General features: G+C 31.7%; 8 protein-coding genes across 8 annotated transcripts; 5 read left to right on the top strand and 3 right to left on the bottom strand. All coding sequences in view use genetic code 12, as the record gives it.

Moving 5' to 3' along the window:
• Positions 1-86: 86 nt before the first annotated feature.
• On the top strand, positions 87-4,785 carry BCK1 (mitogen-activated protein kinase kinase kinase). The gene has a single exon (XM_064883646.1). The coding sequence runs from the start codon at positions 133-135 to the stop codon at positions 4,753-4,755; it is 4,623 nt and encodes a 1,540-aa protein (XP_064739093.1). The 5' UTR covers positions 87-132; the 3' UTR covers positions 4,756-4,785.
• Positions 4,785-5,580, bottom strand: RJT21DRAFT_19090 (mitochondrial 54S ribosomal protein bL21m). The gene has a single exon (XM_064883645.1). The coding sequence runs from the start codon at positions 5,343-5,345 to the stop codon at positions 4,815-4,817; it is 531 nt and encodes a 176-aa protein (XP_064739092.1). The 5' UTR covers positions 5,346-5,580; the 3' UTR covers positions 4,785-4,814.
• Positions 5,458-8,922, top strand: RJT21DRAFT_92445 (uncharacterized protein). Its single transcript, XM_064885670.1, has 4 exons — positions 5,458-6,168; positions 6,295-8,322; positions 8,413-8,703; positions 8,749-8,922. Exons 1-4 carry the CDS (start codon positions 5,883-5,885, stop codon positions 8,850-8,852), a joined length of 2,709 nt encoding a protein of 902 aa, XP_064739091.1. The 5' UTR covers positions 5,458-5,882; the 3' UTR covers positions 8,853-8,922.
• On the bottom strand, positions 8,918-10,322 carry DUG3 (glutamine amidotransferase subunit). The gene has a single exon (XM_064883647.1). The coding sequence runs from the start codon at positions 10,048-10,050 to the stop codon at positions 8,983-8,985; it is 1,068 nt and encodes a 355-aa protein (XP_064739090.1). The 5' UTR covers positions 10,051-10,322; the 3' UTR covers positions 8,918-8,982.
• Positions 10,323-10,593: 271 nt separating this feature from the next.
• Positions 10,594-11,133, top strand: RJT21DRAFT_112307 (uncharacterized protein; the record flags this gene model as incomplete). Its single annotated transcript, XM_064880071.1, has 1 exon — positions 10,594-11,133. The coding sequence occupies one exon, from the start codon at positions 10,594-10,596 to the stop codon at positions 11,131-11,133; it is 540 nt and encodes a 179-aa protein (XP_064739089.1).
• Positions 11,134-11,375: 242 nt separating this feature from the next.
• RJT21DRAFT_112306 (uncharacterized protein) lies at positions 11,376-12,044 on the top strand (the record flags this gene model as incomplete). Its single annotated transcript, XM_064880070.1, has 1 exon — positions 11,376-12,044. The coding sequence occupies one exon, from the start codon at positions 11,376-11,378 to the stop codon at positions 12,042-12,044; it is 669 nt and encodes a 222-aa protein (XP_064739088.1).
• A 129-nt stretch (positions 12,045-12,173) lies between these two features.
• On the top strand, positions 12,174-12,842 carry RJT21DRAFT_1745 (enoyl-CoA hydratase; the record flags this gene model as incomplete). The annotated part of the gene is made up of 1 exon (XM_064883566.1): positions 12,174-12,842. One exon carries the CDS (start codon positions 12,174-12,176, stop codon positions 12,840-12,842), a length of 669 nt encoding a protein of 222 aa, XP_064739087.1.
• A 109-nt stretch (positions 12,843-12,951) lies between these two features.
• Positions 12,952-19,125, bottom strand: CYR1 (adenylate cyclase; the record flags this gene model as incomplete). The annotated part of the gene is made up of 6 exons (XM_064879753.1): positions 18,758-19,125; positions 18,121-18,559; positions 17,877-17,949; positions 17,442-17,813; positions 15,753-17,351; positions 12,952-15,659 (listed from the first exon to the last, which is right to left on the bottom strand). The coding sequence occupies exons 1-6, from the start codon at positions 18,811-18,813 to the stop codon at positions 12,952-12,954; spliced, it is 5,247 nt and encodes a 1,748-aa protein (XP_064739086.1). The 5' UTR covers positions 18,814-19,125.
• Between the last annotated feature and the right edge of the window lie 92 nt (positions 19,126-19,217).

Raw genomic sequence — 19,217 nt, 5'->3', positions numbered from 1 at the left:
CTAGCGAGAACTGGCAGCCGAAAAAAAGCGGCCCCACTAATTTAGTGACAATGACTTTACCAGATTATAATTACATAGTTAATAAGAACTACTAACACTAATCTAATAGTACCAATAAAGGTTGTCAAACCCATGACGATTCTGAGGAATCAAGAGAATCCGGCGTCTACTCTGGCGTCTAATTTACATATCTTTAATGCTCATATAATTCCATTTACTTTATCTACTACGTCGACTTCTATTAATAGCCCATCCCATCGGAATCAATTAGATATATCCATGGTATCACCAAATTTAAACCATAATGGTAACCAGGGTCAAATCCAAGTATCCAAACCAAAAATTCGCGTGTTCTCCGAGAGCGACATCTACCGAAATCCATTAACTAATGGTACTAATGTCGCACCGCCTCCTCCACCTCATACAACGTCATTACCTCAAATATATGGTATAAGTGAATTAGATACTGCGCCTACTCAAAATCATAGTCAAAGTCATAGTCAAAGTCCAAGTCAAAGTCCAAGTCATATTCAAAGTCATAACCAAACTCATATTTCACCTACTTCTAAAGACCGAAATAGTATGGACTCGGAAATATCAGCTAGTCTGGATGATTTCTTATCATTAACTACCGAATTAATAGAAGAAGAAGATGAAGAAGAAGATCCAAATCATGTTAATGAAATTGAAGATAATGATGGATTTAATTTTCAAAGTACTCCCTTAATAGAGGCAACATCTCATAATGATAAATCACTTAATAGTCATGATAAGACAGTAGAAGAATTTCAAGATATGCCATTATCAAGTAATACCCTTCCATATCCTTCAGAAATTGGGATTCATACATTATCAATTGATCTGATTGATAAAGTTATACCTTTACCACCAATAAAGGATCCTAATCAAGATACTTCTCCAACAGCATTAACTACTTATTTAACTAATTCAACTTTACCTAATGATGTAAATAGATATAGTCAAAGTTCAGTAGAGTTATCTCAAAACTTTACTACTGATAAACTTCATGAATTTAAACCTCCAATAAGTCATGGATTAGTTAATCATGTTCGTCAAAGTTCAGAATCTTCAACAATCTCTAATGCATCTGCTACTTCAGTTTCAACTTTACCTCTGGAAAGATCTAATAAAGATATGAGATTTGTTAGATATGCTATGAATACTCGAACTTCATCAACCAGTGGATCTGGTAAATGGCTGATGCCAAATGTATTAAAATGGTTAGAAGATAATGGATTTAATAATTCATGGAAAGAAGTATTTAAAAAGAATGAAATATCCGGTAATAGACTCCTAGATTTAGAAAATTATGATGTTAATTCTCCAACATGGCAACAATTTTCAAAATTATTAATTATAGATGGACCAATTAATAGTGTAGAAAGATTTCTAGAATTACTTAAAAAGGAAATCTTTAGTTATGAATTAGAAAATTTACAACATAGTCGGAAAACTTCAGATTCTCTGATTTCACTGGATACTTTAGGTACTACATTATCAGATTATGGGAAACCACCTAGTAATTATAGCAAACGTAGATCAGTTGCATCATTATCTCCTTCAGATTCTACATTTAATTTAGGTTATGGAAATTTAAAATCATCAAAACAAAGACCCTTTTCATATATTGATCCAAGTACATTTAAAAATTCAGGTTTAGATTTTGCATCATCTGTATCTTCTAATTTTTTAAGAAAACATAATCGAACAAGATCTAATGAAGGTAGTACTCAAAAGGATAATGGAGGAATTAATAATGGATCGAATGGTAAAAGTCATAATGATGAAAGTCCAACTTCTAGATTTCTTAAGGCTACAGCCTTTGGTCAAAGTACCAAGACTCCTAAAGATTCCAAAAAGGGTGGATTTATTAATACTCTTAAGAAATATAGCGTTGATAAATCATCAAAACTGAAACTTGGCCATAGTTCTAAAAAATCTGGAGAAACAACTATTCCTCAAACAGTTCAAGAAATTTCTCCTGAAATGACACTAACATCAACATCAATATCAGCATCAACATCAACATCATATAATAATGTAGAAAAAGTTATTATAAGACTGAATGGTCGTATTATAAGTCCAGTGGATGGACCAAAGACTTTACCTAGTCCAATTGAAATTCCTAGTCCAAGTCCAAGACCAAGTCCTATTGAAAGTGCTCATACAACATATATTAATCTTGAAGAGAAATATTTACCTAAGGCTAAAGAACAAAAATCCATTATAACTACAACCACCATATTAGTTAGTGATGATAATAAGAAATTTATACCTGTATTATTATCAGATAATGATAAATTAAGTTATACAGCCATTAAATTAAAAGTAATTGATTCATTAGGACTTGTTGATCCAGAAGATGTTACTTTCCATTTAACAGATTTTGGAGCTGAAGAAGGTTTAGCCTTACCTGAAGAAATATTATTACAAGTATTAAAGACTCAAGATACTTGTAAACTTGTAATTCATCATTCAGTTCATTCACCAGATACTACAGCTTTTTCAACTACTTCATCAGATTCAAAATCTTTTGAATATAATCATACACCTCAATATCTTCTTGAAAGTTCAAAAGATAAAGATACAGATTATTTAAATTTTAAGGGAGATTATATGTTACGACAAATTCATGCTAAACGAAATGTTTTAGATGATATTGCTAGTAAATCATATAGAAAACATTTAAATAATCATGATTTCCCTATGCATTTAGAAATCCCAGCTAAAAGAATCATATCCAGTGAATCTATTAGAAAAGATGAACTGCCATCTTCATCATTTAAGATTCTACCTCCTCGAGAAAATTTAATTGATTTTGAAAAGAGAAGAGAGAATAAACAATTTCAAACTGCTCCCAAACCAATTGCAACTATACAAGATTCTTCATTAACTGATGCTCATAGATCTCCTGTATCAGCAACTACAGTTTCAATTTTAAAAGATGATAAAAAGAGTCCCATTGGTCCAAGTAATTTATCAGTATTTGAAGGTCAATCTCGAACTTCAAGTGATAAAGATAAGGATAAAGGTATAGTACCTAAAAGAAAGGCTCCACCACCTCCACCACCAGATCTTAGAAGAACTAGTTCAATTCTGAGAAGAAATAGAAAATCATCTATCTCTAGTATTACTAGTTCACTTATAGATCGAAAATATACTTCCAGTAGTAGAAATTCCAGTATTAATTCTCGAAGAAATGAAGATTTATTTAAAGAAAATACCATTATTTTTGATGATGTAGCTATATCAGATATTAAACCTGATAGTATAGGTGATGATCAATTCTTTATTAAACCTGCCATTAGAAGGTTTTCTTTAAGAGATAGAGCCAATAGTAATCTAAATAATAATCCTTTAGGTGTTAGACCTCCTATATTGGAAGTATATGAGAATTTTGATAGATATTTCTCAGGAACTGATCTTGAAAAGCCGATAATTAATGAACCTACGTCTACACCTAATCCCAATGCCAATCCCAATTCCGATTCCAATTCCAATTCCAATTCCAATGCCAATGCCAATGCCAATGCCAATGCCAATGCCAATGCCAATGCCAATGCCAATGCCAATGCCAATTCTAATTCAAATTCTAATGCTTCTGAATTAGTTCCAAGTAGGAAACCTACAATTTCCAGAACATTTTCTAATGCCAATAAGTCTCCTATAACTCCAAAGGAATTTGAACCTGAAGTAGGTAATGGTAATTTTGGTAGAGGTAGATTAAAATCTATTCGAGCTGCTTGTATTGAAGCCAAGCATAATTATAAGAATAATAAAAGCATAAAGAGATCAAATACAAAACTTTGGGGTACTAAAGGTATTGAACTTACTGGACTTGCAGAAGTTAAGTATGTTGGAAATAGTCAGAATGGAGATTTTAAAGAATTTGCTTGGATTAAAGGTGATGAGATTGGTAGTGGATCATTTGGTACAGTATATTTAGGATTTAATGTTACTACTAAAGAAATGTTTGCTGTAAAGCAAATTGTATATAGTCCTAAATCACAAATTTCAGTTGATTTATTAAAGGAAGTAGAAAATATGAAAGATTTACATCATGAAAATATCGTTCAATATTTAGGACATTCACAAAGAAATAATGAATATAATATCTTTTTAGAATATGTTCCTGGAGGATCTATTGGATCATGTATTAAGAGTGTGGGTAAATTTGATGAACCATTAGTAAGATTTATTATTAAACAAGTATTATCTGGTTTACAATATCTTCATGATAATGGAATATTACATCGAGATTTAAAAGCTGATAATCTATTATTAGATGATAAAGGTACTTGTAAAATATCTGATTTTGGAATTTCTAAACGTTCAAAAGATATATATGCTAATGATATGAAGAATTCATTTAAGGGAACTAGATATTGTATGGCACCAGAAATCTTTAAAAATCGGAATTATGTTGGTTATAGTGCTAAAGTTGATATTTGGTCATTAGGATGTGTTGTTATAGAAATGTTTACTGGTAAACGACCTTGGTCAGGTACTAAATCAGCTGAACAATTTGTTGAAGATATTGAACGGAAATTATCTCCCGATGTATCTATGTCATCAGAAGCTATGAAATTTATTATGAGATGTCTTACTATTGATTCTGGTATAAGGCCAACTGCTCAACAATTAAGTGATGATGAATTTACTGTACCCGATCCAAATTTTACATTTGAAACTACTAAATTAGCTGAAGCTATTCGAGCTAGAAATAAATCTTAAATAGGTTAACATGTATTTAATCTATATATAAGTAGTTAACATATAATTTATTTACAAGATTATGTGAGTTTTAACTCATTAATCATCAATACAGTTTGATAAGGTTCCACAGGGAAAGTCTTTAATCTTCTACATCTTTGCTTCTTTCTATATACTTCATAATATGGTTCTCGAGTAATTTCAACCACACTGGCTTTTAATTTATATAAATCCGTTGGAATACCTTCATCAATTTTACAAGTATATTCTGGAGATCCTAAAGTAGTTACATAATTTAATAGTAACAGATCACCTACACGAGCACCTTTCAATCGAAATGGTAAGTATACTTTATCACCTCTAGTTACCATATAAGGCATATTATGTAATTTGAAAATGGCGTATAAGTCTCTTGATCCATTAGAGTTCAACTTTAATGGTCTTAAGTCTGGTTTAGGTATTGATGATGCAGTTGATGATGCAGTTGCAGTTGGAGTTGGAGTTGGAGTTGGTATAGATGATGATATTGATGCAGGAGCTGTAGCCAATGAACGACTCCTAAGAGCTTGCACAGAGAGTTGAACGCCTCTGGTTTTCAAACTATTAAACATCTTATTGTTCCCTATAACTTTTGGCTACTATACTTTAGTTTACTATAGACTAACCTCAAGTCTTGTGAGTGGTTTGAGTCTTCTCTTCACTCACTAAGGCAGTAACTATTAGTGGTTCTTTCTTTCTCATTTTTCGCCGGTAACCTTTGTGTAACATTGCGAAAATTTTTTTAGGCAGTCGTCCAGAGGTCCAGCGAGCGCAGTAGCAAATTGGCGGGTCAGTAGATTAGGTAGAAATATAACAAAGATATTTTTAATAAAGTTACACTGACGAGTTTGGAATTGTGTATACTGGAAGTCAGGTAAGCGCAGCAGCCAGACAAGCCCAGGAAGAGACGGATGCTAAGACTTATGGGCCATAGGTTACTAAAGTCTAGAATCATTATACACATATCCAAATAGAATTTAATTAGGGTCATAGACAATACAATTTAACGGTCTATATTAATATTAATATTTAATATTAATTTCTTTCTTTCTTTCATTAACTCACTTATTCATTCTTTTTAGTCTTTTTATTAATCAATAGCTTAGCTCATGTCGGGACTGTTTTGGAAATTCAGCAACGGGTTCACGTCGTTATCCAACATCTCCACCATCTTAGAAAACCACACTATTAATCAAGAACTGGGAGATTTACTGTATTCAAGCTCATTTGATGTATTATTAAAACTTTTGGATGAAAATGATTTATTACAAGAGTTAATATCAAACAATCCCATGTTATTAGAATTCTTACGAGAGCAAGAGGTGTTGGGGATGTTGACCGACTTGGTCGTATCTGAGGGTGACAAGACACCGACAGAAAGCAAAGATGAAGAAAGTATTGATCAAGATATGGAAGATAAATCAAGTTCAGATGCGAATTCGAGTTCGAATTCGAATTTGAATACCAAAAATAAGAAACAATCTGATAAGTCCGAGAGTGGGGAAGGAGATGAAGCAGTAGTTAAAGATGTTGAAGATAAAGATGAAGATAAAGATAAACATAAAGATAAAGTTGGAGCAGAAGATGAAGACGAAGACGAAGAAGAAGAAGATGAAGACGATGATGACAAAGATAGATCATTAGAGATTGATGATGATGCAGCTGATATTACTAGTGACAATGATGAAAGCCCTGAAGAAAGAGCCACAAGACGAGCAGCCATCGCTACGGAAATTTTAAGTGCTGATGTATGGTCATTAACTGATACTGTTATGGAATCTACACTTGATCTTAATAAATTATGGTCAATTCTTGAAACCAAAAGTCCATTATCAATTAATTTATCATCATATTTCACTAAGATTATGGAACATTTATTAGATATGAAATGTGATGAAATGATTACTTATTTAATTGAAAATCAATTAAATTTAGTTGATAAATTCATGAATCATTTATCTAATCCACCATTAATGGACTTTTTATTAAAATTAATTTCTACTGATAAACCAGAGAATTCAACGGGGATAATAGACTTTTTACAAACTCAGAATTTAATAACTCATTTAATTAATGCTTTAGATATTACTGAAGGTATTTCTAAATTAGAATCAGAAGATGAATTATTAATACGACAATCATCTGCTGCCGATTTTTTAAAGGCATTAATTACTATATCTGCTAATTCAACTACTGATAATTCAACCATTGGACCAAATGAATTAACTAGAGAATTAGTATCATTTGAACAAATGGATCGTTTATGTACAATTATGTTAAAGGGAGGTTATGCATTAGCTAATGGAGTGGGAATTATTATAGAAATTATTCGTAAGAATAATTCAGATTATGATATTTTACCAGTATTATATATTACATTAGAAAGTCATCCTCCAACTGGTAGAGATCCAATTTATTTGGGACATTTATTAAAAGTATTTGGTAGTAAAATTGCCGATTTTAATCAATTATTAATTCAAGATAATTCTGAAAGTAAATTAAAAACTCCATTTGGAGAAATTGAACCTTTAGGATTTGAAAGATTTAAAATTTGTGAATTAATTGCTGAATTATTACATTGTTCAAATATGGCTTTACTTAATGATAATAAAGGTTTTGATGTAGTTAAAGAACGTGATGAATTAAGGACCAAAATGAAAGAGTATGATCCAATTAGTTTCAAATATAATGAAATAATAGTTCTTCCCGAAGAAAATGACAATGATGACAATGATAATGATCAAGATGCTGATCTAACTACTGATAGTATTACATCTACTATCACTAATACTACTTCCACCAATACTGCAACCACCACCAATACTAATAATGATTACGCTAATGACACTATAGATTCATTTAATAACTCAAAGTTACATATAGGAGATTCCATGAATGAAGATGATGAAGATGAAGAAGAACCTCATGCTAATGCCAATTTAACTGAAGAACAAATTAGAGCTAATCCAGTAGTAGGAGATTACTTAAAGATTGCTTTATTTGATACTCAAATTATATCTAATATTTTATCAATGTTTTTTAAATTTCCATGGAATAATTTCTTACATAATGTTGTATTTGATATTGTTCAACAAATTCTTAATGGATCAATGGATATTGGATTTAATAAATTTTTAGCAATTGATTTATTTCATTTAGGTGATATAACCAATAAGATAATTGAAGGACAAAAATTATGTACCGATTATGAAAATTCTAATAATGGTTTAAGATTAGGATTTATGGGACATTTAACTTTAATAGCAGAAGAAGTTGTTAAATTTATTCAATTATATCCAACCAATTCATTAAGTGAATTAATTGATTTAAAAGTTGAAGATGAAGTTTGGGAAGATTATGTTAATAATGTATTATTTGATACTCGAGAAAAGTATAATGCTATTTTAGGTGGAGGAGAAGAAGATGAAGAAGATGAAGAAGATGAAGAAGGTAATAATACATTTGATGATGGTGATGGAGGTATAAATGAAATTATTGAAGAAGTTAAAAGTGGTTTAATCTTTGATCCTAATGTTGATCATGATATAGGTCAAGGATTTGGACAAGATGAAATTCAAGATCAAGATCAAGATCAAGAACAAGTTGAAGATGTAATCAATGAAGGTGGTGAAAATCAAGTGGATGTTGATACTAAACATCGAACTACTGATAGTGATGAATCTGAATCTGATGATGATGATCATTTTACAAATTATATGACACTGCAATTAACTAATCCTGCTACCACTAGTGAAATAACTTCATCTTCAACTACTAGTACTAGTACTATTAATACCAGCACTACCATTAAAGAAGCAAATAGAAGTAGTTCAATTACTGAAGCTGAATTTGAAGATGCTGATGAATATGTAGATCCTAATGATGATGGAATGTCATATAAAAAATCGCATCCATTATATGATTCATCAGGTTTATTAAGAGGTCAAGATGATCATGATACATATTCTAGTGAAGAATCTAGTTCAAGTTCAGATGATGAAGAAGATGATGGAGATGATTTAGAAGTTGGTAGTGATACAAATGGTACCAAATTAACTCGAGCTGCTAGTAAGGGTTAGGGTTAAAATATTCATTCATTAATATAGTGTATTTTACAAAAATAGAAGTAAACTTCTTCAATGACATGATTAATTTATTTAATATATCTATAAGATATCCCCTGTAGAATAAACTAATAAAACCAATAAACTAAAATACAATTGCCTCAGTTGACATTTTTCTACCTTCTCTTTCAAGAGGAGGTAATTCAGCAATTGTAGAATCTATTTCATCACTTGAATTATCTTGTTGAGCATGACGTTTTGTAGGTACTCCACCCATTAAACCTTTACTTATAGCTAAATCAGATGATCTTTCATTGGCTCCATAAAATTCATCTTCAATTGGATGCATTAATACTGTATTATTTTTAGTTATAGTTAAAGTTGTATTAGATGGTACACATAACCAATCACCTCTTTCAAAAGTTAATGGTTCACTAGCAACAAAGATTACATCTTGAGATCGATTTAATCTTTCCATTTTAAATAATCCTGGTTCATATTCAAAGAATTTTGATCCAGTACTAAAATGTAATGAAGCAGCTTCTTCAGTTTTTGATGTAACATATCGACTTATAACTATACTTTCTCCATCAGTTATTGCAAAATTTAATAATGAAGGTTCACTAGTAACTGAAGTTTGCCAATCTTTAAGTAATTCTATTGTTTTTAATAATGCTTTTCTTAAAATTATATTAGAATATTGAATATTTCGATCAGCAGGATCATAACCCATCTTAAATAAAGTATCAAGAAATAATGCAAAACAACATTCCAGATCAGTTGAACCTTGAATTATGAAAAAGAATTTATCTTCTATATAATTTATTAATCTTTTCTTAATAAGATCAAATGATGATATTCCTCCATTATGCATAAACATAATTTTCCCATAAGAAAATGGATGACAATTAGTTTCTGATAAAACTCCTTGAGTTGAAGCTCTAACATGTCCAAATACTAATCTTGATTCAGTACACATTGATAAATTATTTAAATTCACATTATTCCAGGCGGGAGTTATCGCTTTAAATACACAAGGTTTATGATTTGCAGTATAATATCCAACCCCAAATCCATCACCATTAATTGGATTTCTCATATCTAATCGAAGTCGAGAATCAAATGATTGATTAATTATAGAATGTGCAGGTTTAGTGAGTAAATCTGAGAGGACCATAGGGTCCCTACCCTTATAGATCATGAATCTGCACATAGTCACTTAATAAGTTTTTTCAGTAACTGTTTACAATGTCAGACTATTTCTATTTGTATTTCTTGATTATGATAAAGTGTGACTTGAGGTTAAAGATATTACGCCATAGTAGCAGATAAAATGTCGCGTGAGTGTGCGACATGCAACTATTGAAATTGAAATTGATGCAGAATGAGGATCATCGCCGCGACATTTGAGTCATGTCATATTTATTTTTATTTTTTATTTTTGTTTTTAGAGAGCCACTCACTCCCTTTTTGCCGAGGCGGTATAGCGGACCCTACTGGAAGTAAAAGTCCGAAAGCAAGTATGTCAAAATGGGAATCATACTCCGGGGGAACTTCAGTCATGTTTTGTTATAATTAAAATTTTAAAAGAACCTTACGATTTAGTTATCAATTAAGGTAAGGTCAAGTCCCGGATAATTGGTAGTTGCATATAAATAGTTAATTACAACTCATCCCCACAATTCAGAATATCTTTTACTTTCCTTTACTTATACAATTACATTACTTATAATATAACACACATAATAATTTAATTATGTCACTTTTCAGAACTTTACAGCAATCACCTGCTACTATCAGTATTTTTCATAGTACTAAGATACCACTTTCTGTTAGTTTATATCATCTCTTGGATAGAGCATTTATTAAATTACCAGCTAAAGCAACTAATCAATTTCAAATTGATTTAATGAAGGATAAAATTCCTACATTTTCTCAATATCAATATTTAGCTTCTAATTGTTTACATGATGCCAAGAGTAAACAAGCTCTTAGCAATTGTTATCCATTCTTAAAGGATAGAGTTAGTATTGCACCTGAAGCAACTCAAAGAGTTACATTTAGAGGATTAGAAAGTGTATCACCAACTTTCAAAAATAGAATATTTAATGAAGGCGAATATTCATTAATTGAAGAAACTTTTAATAAATTACAAGAAATTAAAGAAGACGATATCACTGACATTTCTCCATCTGATCTCTTTAGAGCTCCATTAATAATTGATTGGGATCAAAATTTAATTGCTGCAGATGAAGAAGGTTTACTTAATATACTTAAGAAATATGAAAATCAATAACTTTAGATAGTTATTATTGTTATTGTCACATACCATGTATATAATTAGAATATTACCTTTTATTTCCGTCTCCCCATAAATTTTTTGGTTATAGCTTAGCTTAGCTTTTTTCTGCTACATCTTTTTTGCATATGATTCACATGTCTAGTATAAATTTCAATTGGAATTTGAAGATAATAGTTTTAATACTATTAATGTAGAGTAGAGTAGTATCGTATATAACGTTTCTCCTAGTAATCAAAATGTCTAGATTATCCAATCTCTATTTAATAATTTATAATTCAGTTTCGACTGTGTTATGGGTAAGTATCCTTACTAGATCAATTAAGGATATTTATGAAGTTTTAATTGTTAAAGATCCTACCAATTATTACTTGAATCATCAATTAATTCATGATGAATTCCCTCATAAGTTCCTCGTATATACTCAATTATTTAATTCAATTTTAGAATTAATTCATTCTTTATTAGGATTAGTTCGATCTACTATTCCTACATTAATTGTTCAAGCTGCGGCTAGATCTTTAATTACTTTAGGTATTTGTTATACTATACCTACAAGTCCTGGTAATTATAATTTTATTTTCTTTAATACTATCCTTTGGGCTTGGTCATTAAGTGATATCATTAGATATACATTTTTTGTATTTAAATTAATTGATAATGGTAAGTTATGTCCTCGGTTTTTGTTATGGTTAAGGTATTCGGCTTTCTTAATATTATATCCGTTAGGTTTAATTAGTGAATCTGCTACAGTTTATCTTTCATTATCTAGTGTTAAAAATTCTCCCTATTATCATTATTACTTCCTTATATTCGGCTTATCATCGTATATTCCAGGCTTCTACTTTCTCTACGGTCATATGTTGAAACAACGTAAAAAGGTATTGGGAAGATCTAAAAGTCACTAAGTACTCCAACAAGTTGCGACACTCACCGAAAAAATACCAACAATTTTTAATTTTTTATATAGCTTAACTTAACTAGTCGTAATACATTAATCTTCACATTTCCCACATTAATATATAGAACTCGTAATTATGGTATCAGCAAAATCTGCCAGTGGAGAAGGTGCACATCCTAAAAAATGGCTTATTGCTTATAATTCAATTTCTTCTTCTTTATGGACAATTGTATTTTTTAATACTATATTCTTAGGTTTATTAGTAGGACAACCATACTTATTTGAAAAGACCAATTTTATTACAACATTAATTCAAACATTTGCAATAATTGAAATTTATAATTCTGCTACTGGGATTGTTAAATCTCCAATTTTTACTACGACAACTCAAGTATTTTCAAGATTATTAATCGTTTGGGGGATTTGTCAATTATTACCTGAATCTCCTGCCAATTATCATTGGATTTATATTAGTTTAAATTTAAGTTGGTCAATTACTGAAATAATTAGATATTCTTATTATGCTGCTAATCTTATGGATCCTCAATCTGTACCTGATTGGTTAACTTGGTTAAGATATACTACATTTTATGTATTATATCCTACTGGTGTGGCATCTGAAACTTATATGATTTATCTTTCATTAGATGAAGCAGCCAATGTATTTGGAGTATGGCTTAAATATGGTTTAATTGTTATTTTATTTACTTATATTCCTGGTTTCTATATGCTCTATACTTATATGATTAAACAACGTAAGAAGGTGTTAGGTAAATCTAAAGTTACAGAAAAGAAATCTCAATAGATATATAATTATTAATTAATTATGAATTAATTGTTAATTAATTGTTAATTAATTGTTAAGTAAAGAATAAACGTCTATATATAATCCTATCCAAATTTATTAACTTAATTTAATGGGCTCGAGAAAGTTCTCCCTTAAGTAATTGCACTAATTGTTCAAGTTCATCCATAACTTTCCCAATTGGCTTCGAAGGTTCGAATCCTCCACCTTTACCAGTAGTTATACTCATTTGTTGACGTAAGAATAATGTCGCACTACAAGTCTCAATTCTTGTAACAATATGATTTAAAAGTCCTACTAAATCACTTTCTTTAAATGTCGTATTCATCTTTTCTGATATAACTCCTGAAGAATTTTGAAATGTTTCATTAACTGAATGACTCCCATTTAATGTCGAACAAATATTCTCTAATCGTAAAGAAATTGTTCGAAGTCCATAAATTGTTTCTACTGGTAAAGCTCCTACAATTCTTGTACTAAGATCGAATTGTTCCGATTGAGACATTCTCTTTTGAAAGAATTCATATCTTAATTTTAATTTCTCAGAATATACTAAAGTTATTGGTTCTGGAGTTTCAAGTCCCTTTAATTTGCGTTCTCCCAAGGTGAAATATTCTGAACCACTTTCTTCAATTGAAGATATTTCTCGTTCAATAATTTCTCCTGCTTGAAGATTTCCTTGATAAGCTTCACTTAAAGTTGTTTGACCCTTTTCAATATTCTCATGAATTTTATAAAGAGCTTTAATTTCATCAAGAAAATCTGAACTTACAGCAATTTGTCCTCCATCAGCTACAGCACTTATTCTTGAAGTTCTATTAACCATAGGACCAAAATAATCCATTCTACCAGTAACTACATCTGCTTCACATACTGGAGAACCCCAATGAATCCCCATTCTAACTGATAAACCTCTAAAGATTATATTGCCTTTACCATCAGTAACTTCACAACATTGATCAGTTTCTAAGATTTCACTAGGCCAATCAGCCGTTAATAAATTTTGTTGAACATTAAAACACCATAATAATGCAGAAGTAGGTGAAGGAAATGATACCATAAATGCATCACCTTCAGTTTTAACTTCATAACCTCCAACAATTCTTAATTGACGACGCATTATTGAATTATGAGTTTTGATAGCTGATCTCATGGGTGCAGGATAAGTATCCCAAAGTAAAGTTGAATTCTTTATATCAGTAAATACAAGAGCCAATTCTCCAATGGGTGGTTCAATTTCTTCTTCTAATCTTCTTAATGATGAATCTCCCGTAACCGCTGGTCTATCTCTTCTCTTTTTACTAAACAGCATATCTCCTTCTCTACCTAAATTATTATATAAAGCATTAGAACCAAATCGAGTTCGATTAGATTTTTGTTCACCTAAAGTTATAACTATTACGGCGATTTTATCGGAAGCTCCATAACAAATAGCATAATCTCTTAATTTTTGAGCGGCAAGCATAGGATCATCCTTCTCTTGTCTTAAGATATCTACGGCAAATTCATAAGATATATATTCCCATAATAATCTTGTAGCCACTACAATCATATCATCAGCTGAAGTTAATGTTAATTCAAATATATCAGGACCTGAATGTGTATGAGGTAAATAATTAAAGAATCCTACCCCTCTTGAAATTGGCAAATCTCCATCTAATGCTCCATCTCCAGACACATAACCTCCCGAAGCTCTAATTCTTTCAAATTCTGTTCTGGTGGTTGGATCATGTTTATTGGTAAGCATTATATGATCACCATTATTACGAGATAAGATAGCTTCAATATCTCCAATATTGGCGGTATAAAGTTTTTTATCTTTAATATAAATGACTGTCACTGCACAACCAGCATTCCCATCATCGGAAAGATTTAAGTCAAGTGCATCTTTAAGTAATTGAGGATTAGGATTAAAAGATCCATTCTTCTTGGCCGATAAGATCCCATTAACTTCTTTATTAAGATTTAAAAATGTTCGTCTTAATGCATCTTTAATCTCTCCATCATCAGTAATTTTATTTAATTCATTAGTAAATAATGGGACAAACAAATTCTTAGTTAATGAAGATATTCTATGACCTTGATTAGGCATACCTCTTTTCCCATCAAATTGACAAATTAATACTTCCTTTTCATTACCTCTAAATTTTTGAATAAATACATCTCGATTAGATACAAATTCTCTCATCCCCATTGAATCAGATACTCCATATCCAATATTATCTAATTCCGAAGTAGTGGTTCGAATTCTCATTTCGGCACTTTGATCAGGCACTGAAGTGGTAGTTAAAGTAATATCAATTAATCCTAATACTTTTAAATGTTTTAATACTAATAAACTATCGAAATCTTCACCAGTTTCAGGATTCTTAACATGACTTTGTTTAATTTCAAATCGTTTATTTCCCGAGAAATTCAAATATTTCAAATTCTTATTCCAATGCCAATTCCAATCGTATGGCCAATTGGATATGTTATACTTTAATTGATTAGATCCTACATCCAAATGTTGTAAGTTAGTTAATTTACTTAATTCCGCTGGTAAGGTTACCAACTTATTATTGTTAAGATATAACAACTTTAAGGCCTTTAAGTTCTCTAAATCATCGGCAGGAATAGTAGCCAATTCATTTCCTGAGATATACAATTCATTCAATTTGGTGAGTCTTCTTAGGGCCCCCTCGGGGATCTCAAGTAAATCATTATACGATAAGTTTAGGGCCTTCAACAGGACCATAAATGATATGGAACTGAAACATTCATCATTTAATCGATTATCGGCTAGTGTTAATACCAAAAGTGAGTCAGATAATGAAGCTGAAGTATGGGCCAAATCCAACGACGATGAACTGCTCTCGCCAAACTCTTCTTCAGTATCATTGTCAGTAGTACTGACAGCTCCTTCAATACTTCTGAAATTAGCCGTAGAAGAGATTCTCTTCGCAAGTGATAATGGAGGTTTGGGCAATGCCGTCAAGATATTCGACGAGACATTCAATACCGCAAGAGAGTTCAACTTCCAGATATCATCGGGAAGACTCTGTAAGTTATTGGAGTGAAGATCCAAATACTGAAGAGACGTCAATTGTCCGATATTGGAAGGTAACACTTGTAAGTTATTTGAGTATAAAGACAATGAAGCCAATTTAGATAAAGTAGCCAATTCATTAGGTAAATTAACCAAATGATTCTTATCAAGCACAAACTTCTCGACATTGGGGATCTTCGTAATGAATTCTCCAGGTATAGAAGTGATTTTGGCTTTAGATAAATCAAGAATAGTTAATAATTCCAAGAGATTCTCAAATTGTAAGTTGGTTATAGGATTTCTATCGAAATGTAATAAACGAAGGGATTCCATTTTATCACTGAAAGTAGTAATCATATTCTTCGAGGCATAGGTGACTTCTAAATTAGGTAAAGATCCAAGCACATCGACATTAGATAATTGATTATATCGAATATCTAATCGCTTTAAACTTATCATTTGTGTGAAGTATGGTGGTAATGATTTACTGAGTTTATTAGTCGATAAGTTAAGTTTAGTTAATTTCGTTAATTTCGATATGGATTCAGGAATCTCGGATAAATCATTATAGGAGAAATCCAAATCCTTTATATTGGTTAATTCACTTATGGCTTCCGGATAACTATTAAAATAATTCGACGATAAGTTCAAAGTCTCGAGATTCTTCAATCTTCCAAATGATTTCGGTAATGAAGATAACTGATTCAGATTAAGTTTCAAATGGACAAGATTCTTCAAATGATTAATCTTTGATGGTAATTCATCGAGAAAGTTCTTTTCTATATTAAGAGTAATCAATTTCTTAGCTTCAAGGAAATTCATGGGGAATTTTGAACATCCATTCTTGGAAAAGTCTATACTCGTCAAGTTATTACATGATTGTATAAAGTCTAATGGGATATATATGGCCGGATTATCTGCTACATTTAACTTTTCAATCTCATACGTATGTTGATGAAAGATTATGGGAATGTTCTTTAAATTAAGTCCTGATATATTGACATCCACATAATCTTTCGATAACATGACTTCTTCATCATGAGTCAAGTTTCTTAAAAACACATTCTCCACCACAAATTTACACACAAATGATAAATCTTCTCGGCCAATGATTTTTAAATTATCATTATCAGTATATCCACTAAGCATAAGTAAACCCATTTGAATCTTTAGGGGTTTTTCAAATGATTCTAATACTTTCACACAATTCCCTATACATACGGAGATTTGATAATTGGATATGGATTCGAGAAAGAACTTTCTTTGGACAATCTTTAATAAATCAGCCGTAGTTGTTTCTAGCGGACATAAGATGGTGGTAAATGTATTATCTTCTCGAAACACTCGAACAATATGATTGGTAGGTTTCCCACTGGGGTCGATGGGGACTACATGAGAATGTTGATGAGTTCCATATAGATTAGGTAAATGAGCATGAGGCACATGAGGTTTATGATGATGATGTATAACATGATGAACATCTTCTGTCAGAGTAAGACTGGCTGCCGAAGATGACGAGCCGGACTTAAGCTCGAATCCACTACCAGCAAGATGATTATGACTATGATTACGATTATGATCATGGTGATTGTGAGGATAATCATTATTAATCGTTCCCTTTTCATCCGTATCATCTGAATCAGATACTACAAGTTCTCCTGTCTTTACAGGTCCATCTACTTTAACATCCCAACTATCAGGTGCTTTCCAAATACTACTTGGAGCCGTCATTAAATCCTTACCATTGGCTACTCCCAGTTCTTGTGCACTATTCTTTCTACTAGTAGAAGCATTGGAATCTGCATCTTTAACTATTCCTTGCATTTCACTTAGATTTAAATCAAATGATGGAGGTTGTGGTTGTGGTTGTGGTTGTGATTGTGATTGGGGAAGTGGAGAAGTAGTCAACGATTTAGAATTAGGCGGAGTAGAAGAAATAGCGTCTGATTCAATTGGTACGTCCGATGGTGTAGGAGGAGTAACTACTGGCTCAACTTCAACCACACTAGGATGGTGAGGATGATAATATCGAGTATGATGATGATGTTCTAAAGATATGGAAGGGATTCTGAACTTATGCTTGGTAGAAGCAGTTGAAGAAGGAATGGTTGAAGTAGAAGTACGGTGAGATTGATCAGATACCAGATGTCTTGGCAGTTGCAGAGGCAGCTGTTGAGATGTTATAGGTAATGGAGTAAGACCTGATACTGAAGAGGTTCTACCAGTACCAGTACCAGTACCAACTGATACTGAACTCTGTCTACTGGAAGCATTAGATGCATGAGTAGAATCATTCCCACTATCTTCCGAAAAGAAATTATGATGAGATCCATCGGAATCCTTACGACTCAGATAGATGAATTTCCCCAATAATGAGCCTGATTTCTTTTTAAATCTCGGCTTGATGGGTTGCGACAATGGTGGAACATTGGCTATGCCTGTAGGGCGTTTATTAGCATGGAAACCTCGATAATTTTCTTTTAAGTTATTATTGTTATTGTGAGTATTGTTGGTGTTATTATCTATATTATTAGTAGTAGTGTTATGATCATTATTATTGTTATTATTCTGTAATTGAGGCAAGGAAACCACCGAGGACCGAGGACTATAATTCTCACTGGGAGTCAATGACTTCTTTTTGATAGTTGTAGTTATAGGAGGTTGTTTAGAGGAATCCGACACGGAAGGACTTGCCGATTCCAGCATTTCGAAATTGTTATTAAAGATTTGATCGGAAGTATTAATATTATTATCGGTGGTAATTGATGTGGCACTGGTTTCGTTATTGGTAGGTGACAAGGGTAAATCCAATTCACCTATGGAACTTCTGGTGGATCGAGTATCAGACTGACCAGCAGTACTATGGTGATGATTTGATGAAGATAACGAGAGTGGTGAAGGTCTCAAGTTCTGCTTAGACTTATCCCGTCTTAGAAAACTCATTCTGCAATCCCAACAATTTGTATTGCACCCACAATTGTTACTGACTGTCTGTTAATTATACTACTTTATAAAATACTATTAGTATATGATAAAAGGCTGGTTATAGCTATGAATTTATTTTTTTCACTTTGACTACTAAACTCGGACCGTATACAGTTTGCTGCAAAATTTTATACACTATCACTGGTCCACTATTAACTAGTGTTATACTATAATTAAGTCAGTAAATTAGTTGGAATTGAGTTGGGCAGGTCCATTTGGTTTCAGAGCCATGTTCATCAATTTTTTCCCATAGTTAATTATAGTGATGGGGGTAGCGGAAATTTGGCTTAATTAGGTAGGGGGAGAGAGCGACGGAGAGCGAGCCGTGCACGTGACTGGATTATTCATAATGGTTTTAGTAA

This window comes from Scheffersomyces amazonensis (assembly GCF_036850825.1).
Source record: "Scheffersomyces amazonensis strain UFMG-HMD-26.3 chromosome Unknown RJT21scaffold_2, whole genome shotgun sequence".
NCBI classification, from domain to species: Eukaryota; Fungi; Ascomycota; class Pichiomycetes; order Serinales; family Debaryomycetaceae; genus Scheffersomyces; species Scheffersomyces amazonensis.
The sequence above is the reverse complement of the archived record's forward strand: the minus strand, read 5'-3'. Positions and strand labels throughout refer to the sequence as shown.